At 35.6% G+C, this 13,831-nt stretch overlaps 1 protein-coding gene across 1 annotated transcript in view; it reads right to left on the reverse strand.

Annotated features, from left to right (window-relative positions):
* Positions 1–9,190: 9,190 nt before the first annotated feature.
* LOC150078569 (uncharacterized) overlaps positions 9,191–13,831 on the reverse strand; it is a 75,790-nt gene continuing 71,149 nt past the window's right edge. The window contains exon 8 of the mRNA XM_090384614.1: positions 9,191–9,539. Coding sequence (XP_090240740.1) covers positions 9,191–9,539 — 349 coding nt within the window. The remainder of the gene's footprint in view (positions 9,540–13,831) is intronic.

Consider the following 13,831-nt stretch of genomic DNA (forward strand, 5'->3'; position numbering starts at 1 on the left):
ATAGGAGGAACTGGACAGGCATTTGGAGGGAATGGTGTGATTTTTTTTTTTTTTTTTTTGGCTGATGCTGCATAAGCTCCTACACTTGCTTTCTTGCATCATGTGCCACTACTACTACTACTACTACCTCAGGTGCCTTTTTTATATTTACTTTTAACAATTTCTCATCCACTTTACTCTCCGTTATTTCAAAATCATTTACACTGATTGATCTCTGAATTATGACCCCCCTATGAAAACTGAATGCGACCCGTTAAACACGTGAGGTACGAGTTGTGCAGTTAGTCGACTTACGTAGATAAGGTGTCAATGGTTCAGTAGGTAGTAAAATTCCGCGTGTGATGGGTAAAAAGATTTATTGGATAAAGGACTTTGTTAACTGTAAGAAAGTGTGCTGGTCAGATGAGTCACGTTATTTACCCCACACCATGAATGGGCGTGTACGGATTTGGCATCAAAAACATGAAGCTGTTGAGCTATCATGCATTGTATCAAAAGTGCAGACCGGTGGAGGTGGTTGGGGCATGTTTCACTGGCAGGAACTTGGATCCCTGGTGCATGTGGAACAACGTATCAGTGGTGTTCGCTATCATCAACTGCTTGATGACTGTGTACATCCCACCATGTTACACTTATTTTCCGAATGGCGATGGTATCTTGCAAGACGACAATGCACTGAGCCATCGGGCACTTGCGCATTAATGGTTTGAGGAACACAATTCTGACTTCCAGCATATCAATTTGCCTCCGAACTCCCCCGATATCAATCAAACAGGGCACTTGTGGAACACTGCAGCATAAGCCTCAGGCTTCCTAGCACCATATAGCTAATAATAATAAACTATCGAAAGGCATATCAGGCGTCTGGATACACCAATCACCTCCATACTTGCATTGCTGATGGTATTACACACCTTGGTTGGCCATACCTCCCGAACTGTTCAGACATCTTGTTGAATAGCTGCACCTCGGATAGCTGCTCTACTGAGAGCGAAAGGAGGACCTACGAAGTATTAGGTAGGTGTTCATAATTAAGTGATCACTCAGTGTAGATCCCTATTAGTTTAGTAAACTTGTCCTCCTCTTCCTTAGAGAATATCTTGTGTGAATGTATTCATTCAGTTTGTTAGCCATCTGAGCAGGATCAATGGTCGAATCACCAACATCGAGTGGACCAATCTGCTTCAATCCCTTCCTTATAGTTTACCTATGTAAAAAAGTCCGTTTTTCTTTGCATCCTTTGCAAAGGATTTCTCGTAATCAGCCTTCACTTTGTACCTTGATTACAGACTAGCTTATATCTGCCATAGGCTTCTGTCACCTGATAATTTGTATGCATCCCACACATTTGTTTTCTCTGCCACAAGCCTCATTAGTTCATCTGGCATCCATTTAGATATAAATCTTGAACAGTATTTCTTAGTTGGTATGAAAAGCCTAGTAGCTTCCAAGATTAATTCCTCGAATACTTCCCATTTACAATTCGCTGTTTTAAACATCATTTTATCCCCATATAGAATTTAAAAACTGTCTGAGACCCCTGTATTCCCCCTTTACGAAAACAAAATACCTTCTCTTTACTCTTGATGGTAGTTACATCTTTAAGTAAATTCCACATCAGTAGACTGTGATCAGTCACCTAGTGGTTCCTTTATCTGAAATTCTTAATGCATGAATAATCACTGAATTTTTGAGCACTGAGAAATTAACATGATTGTCCTATAATCAGTACAATTTGCTGCATTTTTCTTCTTTTATAATGGGATGATTATGGATTTGAGAAAGCCTTTGAGCCAGCTGCTACATTCATATTTTCTCGCAAATCCCGAATAATTCTTTCTTTGCCTCTGCTCCAAGTCCTTTTATAATTTCTCTGGTATATCATCCAGTCCAGCTGTTTTCCCTCTTTTTAATGTGCCCGCTGCCTTTTCAAATTCTTCTCTGATTAATTTTTTGCCAAGGTCTCTTCTTCAACATCTGCTGCCACGGGCCAGACCTTAGATTTATTTATTTTATCATATAGCTCCTCTATAGGAACTATATGATGGTCAGTGTACGTGAACAGACGAAGTTTTTACGGCTCCAGCTAATAGAGAAGTTTATGCTTTTTTATTGACTTAAATTGGCATAATTTATTTTTTTAGATTTGCTTTATATTCCTAGTAACAATACTTTAGTTTAATTTGAATTTAGATAGATTTTGTAGGTTATTACTTAGTATCGGTAAGGGTATCAAATCCACGTGTTAGGACAAGTTTTGCAGCTCCTGCGAGCATTTTTAATTATATTTAGCCACTTTGACTTAATTGTTACATTCTAGATCCTGTTGCAGGGCATACTGTCATTAATGTCATTAAGAACTCTGCCAACCTTCGTATCATCTGCAAACTTGAACATTAAGCCTACCATTATCAATATCATTATAAATACAGAAAACAACAATCGACCCAACACTAATGTTATTAGTGGAGTCCCCTGAGGGACTCCACTAATAACATTAGTCCACGAAGAGCAGTGTCCATTAATTACCACTCTGTCTCCTCCCACTCAACCATCCCTTTATCCATAGCAGCAATTTGCCTCCAATGCCGTACTGCTCCAATTTGTGCAGCAGTCTTCCATGTGCAACAGTAACAAAAGCCTTTCTAAGATCCAAATATATGATATCAAAGTTATTTTCTGCATCCAGTTGCTTTGTGACCATAACATAGTATACAATCAAATTGGTCAGATAAGGCTTTCCCTTAACAAACTCATGCTGTGTCCGAGCTTTATTCATAGAACAAAATCTTCCTCATGAGTATCTCTGATGTGGAGATCAGGTAGGCTTGTTATTCAGAAATATGTTTCCCATTGGCAAAATACTGTTGTGGAAGAACAAAAACATGCATTTTTAGTGAAATGGCATGGATAGTGAAAGAAGAGGTAGTGAGTGATGGCTCTGAAAAATGGCCATTTTCAGTTCTTACAGATTGCAGTAATCAAAGTAATTCCAAGCCATTTCCCATTGTGGCAACCTACTGTAATGAAAAATGCTGCGCCAGTTATGGTGGGCCTAAAAACTGGAATAGTGGAATATTAAAAGAGATCGAGCACAAGGCTGTCCAAGTAATAGCGGCATACCGTCCAAGTGAATGAATATTTGGTGGAAACTCACTATACTCTATAGTGAAATGCTAAATGGAAAGATAGATTTAAATAATTTCAGATGCTGCATGCCACTGAATTAAAGATTTTAATGTGTGTACATGCGTGTGTGTGTGCGCACGCACATTGACTCATTGGTTAACAGTGGCAACCTTTGACAAGTCTATTGAAAGAAGTGATGAGAAAAGCCATATGGGCACTGTTCAGAGTTACCAAATTGAAAAGTGCAACAGGCTATCACAAGCAAGCAGCACTGACTCATGTTCAAATCCAGTTCATGATCCAAAAGTTTTGAAAGAAGAGAAATCGATGAACTCAAGAAAAAGTTCTGGATCACGAACTTCTGGTGAAAGCAATTCTAAACAGACCAAGAAAGATGTTAATTCTAGACATATTATCCTCACTTTCAAAGAAAGTCTCTTCATGTTCCTGTCCTCCTAAATAAAACAATGTTTCTTTTCAACGTTATGCAGCATTTCAAATTAAAACATTGCTCTTCAATCCAGCATACCTTTCATCCATGTAATGTGGTCAGTACTTCTAGACATATTGAAGACTGTTACAAGCATATTATACCAGTTTTTAAATGTTCCATTTCCACAATGGTAGTTGATTACCACAGGGCCCAACAGCAGAAGGATGATTCTGACTTAGTCATAGGCATTTCATCTGCCCAGGTCATGGAACCTCTAAAACAAGAGGAGATTCTCGGAAGATTGTTTTGTTTAGTGAGCAAGTACTTTATTGCTGCATGTGACTACCAGGTGCACAAGTTCTGACTGAAAAATAGTATTCTTATGAATGCTGAGGCAGCATAAATTTTATTAATTGGCCATGCATCATTTTCAAATTTTAATTTTTTTTCTGGATAAGTTTCCAGTACTCCTTGGCATCAATTAAAGATAAAGAAATAGATGAAGCAATAAATGTTTTTCAGCATCAGTACTGTTTCAGTGTGAAAACCTATCAGATACTATTATGAAAGTTATGAGAGGTGCATGGCCCTTAGTTGGAGAACTGATAAACACAGAGGAAGCTTGTTTGTTTGGGGATTTATTAAGAGCATCAGCAACTATGGCCATAGTGCACCAAACACACAAGAAAGCCTAAAATATGTCAGATGAATTAATAAAACTCGAAGATAGAAGAAGAATGCCTGGGATGCATAAATTATCAGGTGATACAGAAGCCTACAGTTGATATAAACAAACCAGTCTGTAATCAAGTCAGGCAAGCAAAGGCAGATTATAACAAATCTTTGTGAAAGGATGCAAAGAAAAGCAGCAAAGGTGTCTTTACTTATGTAAACACTAGAAGGAAGTCTATAGATATTGATGCTTTGACTGTTGTTGATGATCCTGCTCAGGTTGCTGATACACTGAATGAATATTTTGCATCTATATTCACACAAGGAAATCTTTGTGGAAGGAAATGCCATAAGTTTATCAAACTCCTACAGGAAGCTAAATAACTCTGTGATAAACAAAAGGAAAATGGAAAAGAAATTAGAACATAGAAGCTGAACATAAAAAATGCACCTGGGATAGATGGGATCTATCCAATCATATTAAAGGAGGCAATAAGTGAGGCATGCAGAATTTAACCATAATAATGAGAACATATTTGGATTCAGGGGAGATTCCAGTAGACTGGAGATGTGTATATGTATCCCCAATTCATAAAGGGGGATTAAAAGGTGACATGAGTAATTAGAGACCTGTTAGTTTAACAACTGTTCCCAGATAGTTTTTTAAGGAGAAATCTTGTTTGACCAATTTGACTGGATACTACGATGTGGTCACAAAAGTCAAAAAATCAAAAAAAAAATCAAAAAATTATCAAAAAATAATTTTGATATCATATACTCGAATTTCAGGAACGCTTCTGATACTGTTGCACATAAAAGACTGCTCTACAAATTAGAGCAGTGTGGCATTAAGGGTAAGTAGCTGCTATGGATAAAGGAATGGTTGAGTGGGAGAAGTCAGTGGTAATCAATGGACATTGCTCTTCATGAAGTGGAGTCCCCCAAGGGTTAACTACTGTGCCCATTGTTATTTTCTATATTTATCAATGATATTGATGAAGGCATATCAGACTTAATGCCCAAGTTTGCAGATGATACAAAGGTTAGCAGGATGGTTAATGACTATAACAATATGCTACTGCAACAGGATCTAGAAAAGTTAGGCAAATGGGCTGAGAAATGGTAATTGCAGTTTAACATTGATAAATACAAAGTACTGAAAATGGGTAGCAGTAACCCCAGAGTAATGAACCAACTGTGTGGTACTACACTCAGGATACTGGAAAATGAAAAAGACCTTGGGGTAATTATGCAGTAAGTTCTTTGGGCAATGCAGGCATGCTGCTAGGACAGCTCACAGGTTTTGTCAATGATACACAGGAATTTTGCTAGCAGGGATAAGGAAGTGATTATCCCATTGTATAAGGTAATGGCCAGGCCACATCTTGAGTACTGCATACAGGTCTGAAGGCCACATTTTAGGAAGGATGTGGAGCTGCTGGAATGAGTACAGAGAATGGCAACAAGATTGATGAGGAGAACAAAGGGTTGCTCTTACCAAGAAAGGCTTCAGTTCTGCAAATTGTGGCATCTGAAGGCTAGGCACCTGCCAGGTCATCTTATTGAGGTAGCAAAATGATGGGATTCTTCTTGCTCAGACTACCTGCGAGGGGACACAAATTCAAATTGAGGAAGGACAGTTACAGAACAGAAGTGCAGAAGTTTGCCTTTAGCCAGCAGGTAGTTTATTGCTGGAACAAACTTCTATCTGTTGTTGTAGAAATTGATAGTTTAAAAAAATTCAGGGAGGAACTAAACAAATTATTGGAGGGAATGAACAGGTGAAATGGGAGGTTTTTTTTTGCGAGGGGACACAAATTCAAATTGAGGAAGGACAGTTACAGAACAGAAGTGCAGAAGTTTGCCTTTAGCCAGCAGGTAGTTTATTGCTGGAACAAACTTCTATCTGTTGTTGTAGAAATTGATAGTTTAAAAAAATTCAGGGAGGAACTAAACAAATTATTGGAGGGAATGAACAGGTGAAATGGGAGGTTTTTTTTTGGTTGATGCTGTATAAGCTTGCTTTCTTGCATCATTTGCCACTGCTAATGCTACAACAAATTATCCCAGCTCATTCTCGGCATTTGAACAATTTCTCACAGCAGGATTGAGTGTGAAAGCATATTCAGCAAGGTTAGAAAAACTAAAACTGAACAGATTTTCTCTTTCTGGTGAAGCTTTGGTAATATGCCTGACAGCCAAGTTTAGAGCAATACCACTGTTATGAACATTACTTTGACTCAGCATTTCTCAAAAGGGTAAAGGTCTGAAACAGTAAGTTTCTTGAAACAAATCAAAATCAGTTGATGACTAATAGAATATTCAAAAATAAATCTACAGACAGAAAAATACTAGTTAAGCTAACGTTTAAAAGAATATTGCACTAGTAAACAATCCTACAGCATATTTTGCAAAATATGCCATAATTTCTGGTGCATTACAGACTTTTTAAAACCACCATCTTTTTAAGAAAAAATCTCCTGTTTTTTGGGAAGAACCTTTGCTTTTGTTCAAAAAACCTCTTGCATTCCTCCTGCTTATAAATGATTGATCTCCAGATTTTTGAAAGTCAAAAGCAAACAGCTTATGGTTTTAAGAATAACGTAAATTTTAATAGCCTGCATATAATAATTGAAAAAAGCGAGTGCAGATAAGGGCTAAGGCAGGTTAAGGTGCTTCCAAAGGAGTAGGAAAAGGTTATCAAGAAGGAGGGTATTCACTGACAGAGAATTTTTAATAAGACAGGACTTTCTTGGAAGAGAATGGATTGGGGGGGGGGGTACTAGGCTTCAAAGTACCAAAGAACAGTTTCATGTATCTTCTTGACATGAAGGAAATCTATTGTTGGTGTTTCTTTGAGGCTTTAAAAGATTCAATGTAGCAACACACATGTGATTTGCAAATTTAATAAGCAGTATAACAAGGGCAAAATTTTCAGACTGCTTGACTGGCCACTTTTCACCTTTTGTCACATCAAATTTCTCCTGATATGATGTGATAAAAGGTGAATAATATTAAAATTGCTGCTTCAGCTTCCCAACTCCACCTCTATTTCCAAAGGTATATTCATTAGCTTAGGCGCTAGTACAACAATTCTTAATTGGCTCACAAAGTTTTATCTCCAGCCGAGCCTCAACACTCTGCTCTTGGTGATAGAAAATTGATGACTAAATTTAAGAATTTAAAACCTTTTTTGGTCTTCTTTTAATTTTATATTTTTTGTCATGACTTCTTAGGAATTATGAGTTCTTAAGGAGACTAAAGAGTGTATGATTATCTATGAGGAACTAAAATCATAAAGCAAAAACAAACTAAGGACTTCATTACAAAATATAAGGCCATTGTTAAAGTGACCATATATATATACACATACCAGTTTGATCAAGAAAATACCAGTTTTAGAGAACCTGTCCCCATGTCCCAAAGACTAAGTGAAATATTATGTTTGTACTGGTTCTGTGGTATGACGATAAAAGAACCTCTAATTTTTGTCATTTATTTGGATTTATAAAATTTTTTTTACCTGTAAACATAAAATAAAATGCTATTTTATAATGAATAATTTAAATAGGAGGAAAGTAAACCTAAGCAATGAATTTTGTCAGCTACTCTGTGAATTCACAGTGAAGCCCCCTTTGCTCATGCTCAGTAGCCATAAGTCAATACACTTAGTTTTTTTTAACTTAAGAGTAAGCGAGATTATAAATAAATTTCATTTATAGCTCCCAAAAAGTAGTATAAATTCAATACTCATTTACAGAAGACGTTAATGATGAACACAAAGTGCAATGCAATATCTGTGGAATGAAATTTTCAAATGCTCATGATGACAGCTGTTGATAATGACAAGTAACTGCTAAACTTGATATAATCCTATCTACTATCAAGGGTGCTTGCCCTCCAGATATGTTAGATCTTTTTCAGTTAAGATGCAGTTTTTTGGTATTAATAAACAAGGTTGCGCAATTTCTTTTTTCTTTTTTTTTTTTTCTTACCTGGTTGTTTTATGAGGTCTCGATTTTTTTTACTTTCAAAATTGGATACCATATTATAAAAAAGTATCCAGGTTTGGGTTGCAGAAAATCTCGTCACTTCAGCCATGGTGCAAAAATTCCGCAAAGCAGATCAAAATATTTTATTGTTTGCAATTCTGCACAGACAGAATGGGGAGGGGGATGTTATGTGATGAGAGTCTTCTGATTAACCTTTGTTTTGAAGAGCTCTGCAAGACTTATGAAGATAAATTTTTTCCAGAATTACTCTCCTTAACTGGTAGAAGAAATTTGTTTACTAAAGATTGAATTCATTTAAATAGAGGATGTACGGGGCAGAGGGTATTCACCTGCTAATGTCATAATTTTATTTATATTGTATGCAAAACTTTAAATGGATTGCTATATACAAATTCTGATCAAAAAACCAAAATTTTATCCAAATTTTCTAAATTTCCAGTGCTTTCAATACAACTGCATGTTAAGCCATGGTGCAAAAATTCCACAAGGTAGATCAAAATATTTTATTGTTTGCAATTCTGCACAGACAGAATGGGGAGGAGCCGCCGTAGCCTAGTGGTCAGGCGCGTGGGTGCATAAGTACACGTGCCTTGAGTGACCGGGGTTCAAGCCCGTGACTGCTGAATATGGTGCTGTTTCTTGTATTCTGTCTATCTTGTAAACTCCTCTGACAGTTTGTCGTCCCGGAGTATAAACAGAAAAATTTATTTATTTATTTATATGTTCAGATGATGTTCAGTTGTATTAACATGCAGATTTTCTGCATGTTAACACAACTGAACATCATCTCTCTCCCACTAAAGTTTACTATAAAAGATGTAATACACTCCAAATGTCACTATTTTTTATAATATTTAATACAGATAAGATAAAAAAAAATCAGTAATTTAAGCATTTATTTAATTTCTATCCAAAATATGTTTTCAGACTTTCTTATAAAGAACTACTGATAATTACAAACACTGTTATCAGTTATAATTTCATTCTGTAGTAACAAATGCCTTAGCATCTTGTATGGTTCCAATTTAATAATTACACAGTCTGATTCAAAGTAACTTAAACTCTTCTGAAATTGCTTTTCAATGTCCTGCAAATAGTGAAATGTTCCAGATGGTGACATGTGGTAGGATATCATTTGTTCGATTAAATTTCCAGCTTCTTTTTTAGCTAGTGATAAAAGTTTTATTTTCAGATTTAAACTTTCCTGTGAAAAGTATTTAGGAACTATTAATACATCATCTGGAAGAGCTTCATACAACCAGTGGATGAAAATCATAATCTGCATTTTTGTCCTAAGAACAGTCATAAGTTTTAATTAGCATTTTAAAATTATAGTGCAAAATTATGTGTATAAACATTTATAAAATATATATGTGTAACATCATTTATGACTGTTAGAAAGCACTGCCCAGATTATATTTTTAATTATTAATTATAAAATACAGGGTCATCAAGAAAGGTTATCTGTTTTGAATGCCTATATTTTTTGATTTATTGTAAATGGCCAGCGGTGATAAGCTTGATGTCCTTAAACATATAAGACATGGATTTTTTACTGGTTAGAGATCACTTCTGATGGAGAGGAGAGAATAAATGGGGTTGCAACAGTATTCAATAAACATCAGGGGAATGTGTGGAAGCAGTTGAATATATTAATGATAAGATAATGATAGACTGGTCGCAGAAAGGAGTCAATGTGAACGGAGAGTACCTAAACCATTTACGATTTGCAGATGACATTGTGGTTATAAGCCACTATCCCAAAGAATTAGAGGAAAATCTTAATCAGTTATGCACAGGTAGTAAGGATTTTGGACTAAAGATGAATATGGCTAAAACAAAAGTAATGATGAACAAGTATGCCACGGAAAGGGAAATAATGATTGAAGGAGCAGTAATTGAAAAGGTGGAGTCATATACTTATCTGGGACAAGTTATTAGCTGTAATAATGATAAATGGCTGGAAGTCAAGAGAAGAATAAATTTTGGATGGATAGCATTCAGGAAATATAGTCACATACTGAAGAGCAATATCCCAGTTTGTCTGAAACGTAAAATAATGAATCAATGTATACTCCCCACCATGACTTATGGAAACGAAACTTGGGCACTCACCAAAAGAATGGAAGAGAAGCTGAGAACTACACAGCGAAGAATGGAACGAATTATATTGGGAATCAGACTGTTAGATAAGAAGAGAAACACATGGATTAGGCAGCAAACTCAAGTAAAGGACATTCTTATCAAAACTAAAGAACTAAAATGGTCTTGGGCAGGACACATAGCTCGAAGACATGATGACAGATGGACTAAGAAAATAACAGAATGGTATCCAAGAGGAGCTAGAAGAAAACCTGGAAGACAAAGTCGGAGATGGATAGATGAAATTCATGAGTTTTTGGGTAGTAAATGGATGGCCAGTGCTCAAAACAGAAGGAACTGGAAAGTTGCTGGAGAGGCCTTCATCCTGCAGTGGATTGAAAATGGCTGATGATGATGATGATGATGATGAAGAGGACAAAAGCAAAAATCTAGAGATATGGTGGTAGTGGTGGAGGTATATGAGGTTTGGTTTGGTGCATGATTTTACTGGTTCATTAGCAGCAAGGACTATTATTATTATTATTATCAGCCATACGGTACAAGGAAGTCCGAGGCTTATTATGCTGCACCAGCCAAAAAAATTCCAAGTTACCCTGAGAGAGAGAGTCAGAGAGAGAGAGAGAGAGAGAGTCAGAAGTATACCCAGCTCAGGACCCTGGGTATACCAAGCCCATATTCACCAGATGTGAGCCCCTGGGGTTATGTGCCAAGGCAAGATTATAGCATTTAAAAATAGGTTCTGGTAACCTTTTAAAGAGGTTAGTGATCAAAAAATTATGCAAGTATTTGTTTAAAATATATTCTGAAAATATATGCTTTATTTTATAAATATGTAATATAAATTAATAACTCATAAAAATGTAAAAACAGCTGAAATTTGTCATTGTCAGATAAAATCTGACTGAGTGTATAATGCTCAGTCAGATGGTTAAAAGCAGTAAACTGTGTATCCTTAATTTTTGCACTCTATTAAAATATGTCTGTGAAATAAAAATGTGATGACTCACATAGGAAGGTCAGCAACCCTCACGGATATATATATATGACAACATCAAATTATGAAGAAGAAGAAATATATATAAGGTATAGAAGAACGGAAGAAATAATTAAAAGAGAGAAAAACAATTGTTACTGGTAGTAATGGGGGATTAGAATGCAGTGGAGGGGAAAAGTTTGGAATTGTGTGGGAAAGTATAGAGATTATTATTGTAATGGTAAAAAAATGGTGCAGACGTATACAGCATGAACAACAACAAAAAAAAACAAAAAAAAAAAAAAAACACCACCAACTTTGTTTGCTCAATCACTTCTAATAATTCATCCAATCCTATTTTAAATTTATTAAAAGTAACTACTTCCCCGAAACTTGGTTTTGGGGAAGTGGCTACTTTTAATAAATTGAAAATGAAATGAATGAAAGAAAAATTTACCCAGCAAACAATTGTGTGGATTAGTATTAATCATGGAAAATTAATGCAAGGATTTTTTTTTTTTTGTTAAGAGATGCAACTGAAGGAAAAGTGATGGGTAGCACACTAATGTTTGGTTGCTCTTTTGCTAATCTCACCATTTGAGTTGCCTGTCTTTGGACCCTTTCAACCCTTTGGACATTTGAAAAAAGCCCAATGTCTTTTTTTCAAATGAGGTCTCCATACTTTCACAGTATTCCAAATGTGGCCTTATACAGTGGGATTATGACCCCTCTAAAGGATAATGTTTGATAAATCATCGATAGGACACCGTGAGCTTTCCTAGCTGCTTGTTAACACTGCTCAGAAAATTTCATATCTGCCTGTATTGTAGCTCCCAGATTCCTCTTTTCCTCTACTGTTTTTAATTCAACCCCACCAAGTATATAATTTATTTTGAGGTTGCTATTCCTCAAGTGTAAGACTTATTTTAAAACTTAGCTGCCACTTTTCTGACTATTCCTGAATAATTTTTGAATAATAAACTTTTCTGACTATTCCTGAATAATAATAGTAACTGAATACAACCAACCACCCCATGGACTCGGTACCAGTACACGTCAGAGGGTGAAAAAAATGCCATAAAAGAGAAAAAAAGTCAATAATAATAATAACAGAAAAAGTGGAATTTGAAAAAAAAAAATAATGGAACAGAAAAGCCTGATAGTGAACAAAATTGGCAAAATTATTATAAAACTAAACAGTATAAATTAAATTCCACCAAAGAGACTACTATGTGAAATATCACAATGTTATACCACTGTATGAATGACAGTATTTGAATAGCTACTTTTCACTATCTTTACTATTGCCATAAACCATATTCTGGTGTATTTTTTTTTTTTACAGGTTTAATAGGTACACATTTGGTAATCCTATGCAATCTATCTCATATGTACAGAGTGATTGAAAAGTCTCTCCACCTGTAGTACTTGACACACAATATTCATCTTACTAGCAAATATTTTTGATATATTTACAAACACCCACAATGACTATTTTTAGTTAACCCACAATTCCCTTTTTATTTTTTATTTATTTTAAAATTTCAGTTTTATTATCCACAATTTTTGCTTACTTCTTGTGGCCATTGCTTCTGTTACCACTTCATTTCTTTTTTATCTCTTCCCCCTATTCTTTTTGCTCATGTTTTTTTCTATAATCTTTCCAATATCTCTTCCCACTGCAGCAGTTCCTCTGCACATTCTTATGCAGTCTGGTTAGCCATTGAACTTTGTAATCCTCTTTTGTTTTTACTTTATGTGATAATCTTTGCCATATTATTGCTCACTGCCACATTTTATATGGTGTCAATCACTTTAATTTTATGATATTTCACTTCCTTGGTACTAACAGCTAGTCTCTTAGGTGACTTATAAATTGTGCCTATCAAAATTTTCAGTTTCATGGTCTACTATGCTGTTTAATTTTTATGTATTTCCACTTTTATGTTATTGTTATTCTTTGTTTAATGGTATGTTTATATTCTGCCCATATTTGTCTCTGTCGCTTTGTGCAAGTCTGTATTAGCTATGTATTTCATACTTTATTTCTTCACAGTTTATTCATTCATTCCATTTTAATTTCTGCACGCACGCACGCACACACACACATGCACGTGTGATCAGAAAGTATGGAGACAACTAATATTTCAGAAATCATGAAGCTTACTGGCTAACCACATAGATATCATTTAAAGTAGTCTTCTGACACTATATGGCACATTATGGTCATGGTGCCGTTGTGCGTAAAGCCCACCACAAACAAACAAAAAACTGACATATATACCAATTCCACATTTCTGAAACTTTCCCAAGAATTCCTGATAGGCTTCTTTTGGAGGTGCTAATAGTTTGTGTTGTGTGTCTGATTCTGAATAATTTACTGAGTTGTTGCAAATCTGTGAACTGTCAAGGGGGCTTTAAGCTTGAGGAAGGGAGGAATCACAAGGAGCTAAATTCGGTGAGTATGGTAGATAGGACACAGTAATGGAGTACTTCACAAGAAATTCT

This window comes from Mastigoproctus giganteus, chromosome 11 (assembly GCF_048544385.1).
Source record: "Mastigoproctus giganteus isolate SK-2022 chromosome 11, ASM4854438v1, whole genome shotgun sequence".
NCBI classification, from domain to species: Eukaryota; Metazoa; Arthropoda; class Arachnida; order Uropygi; family Thelyphonidae; genus Mastigoproctus; species Mastigoproctus giganteus.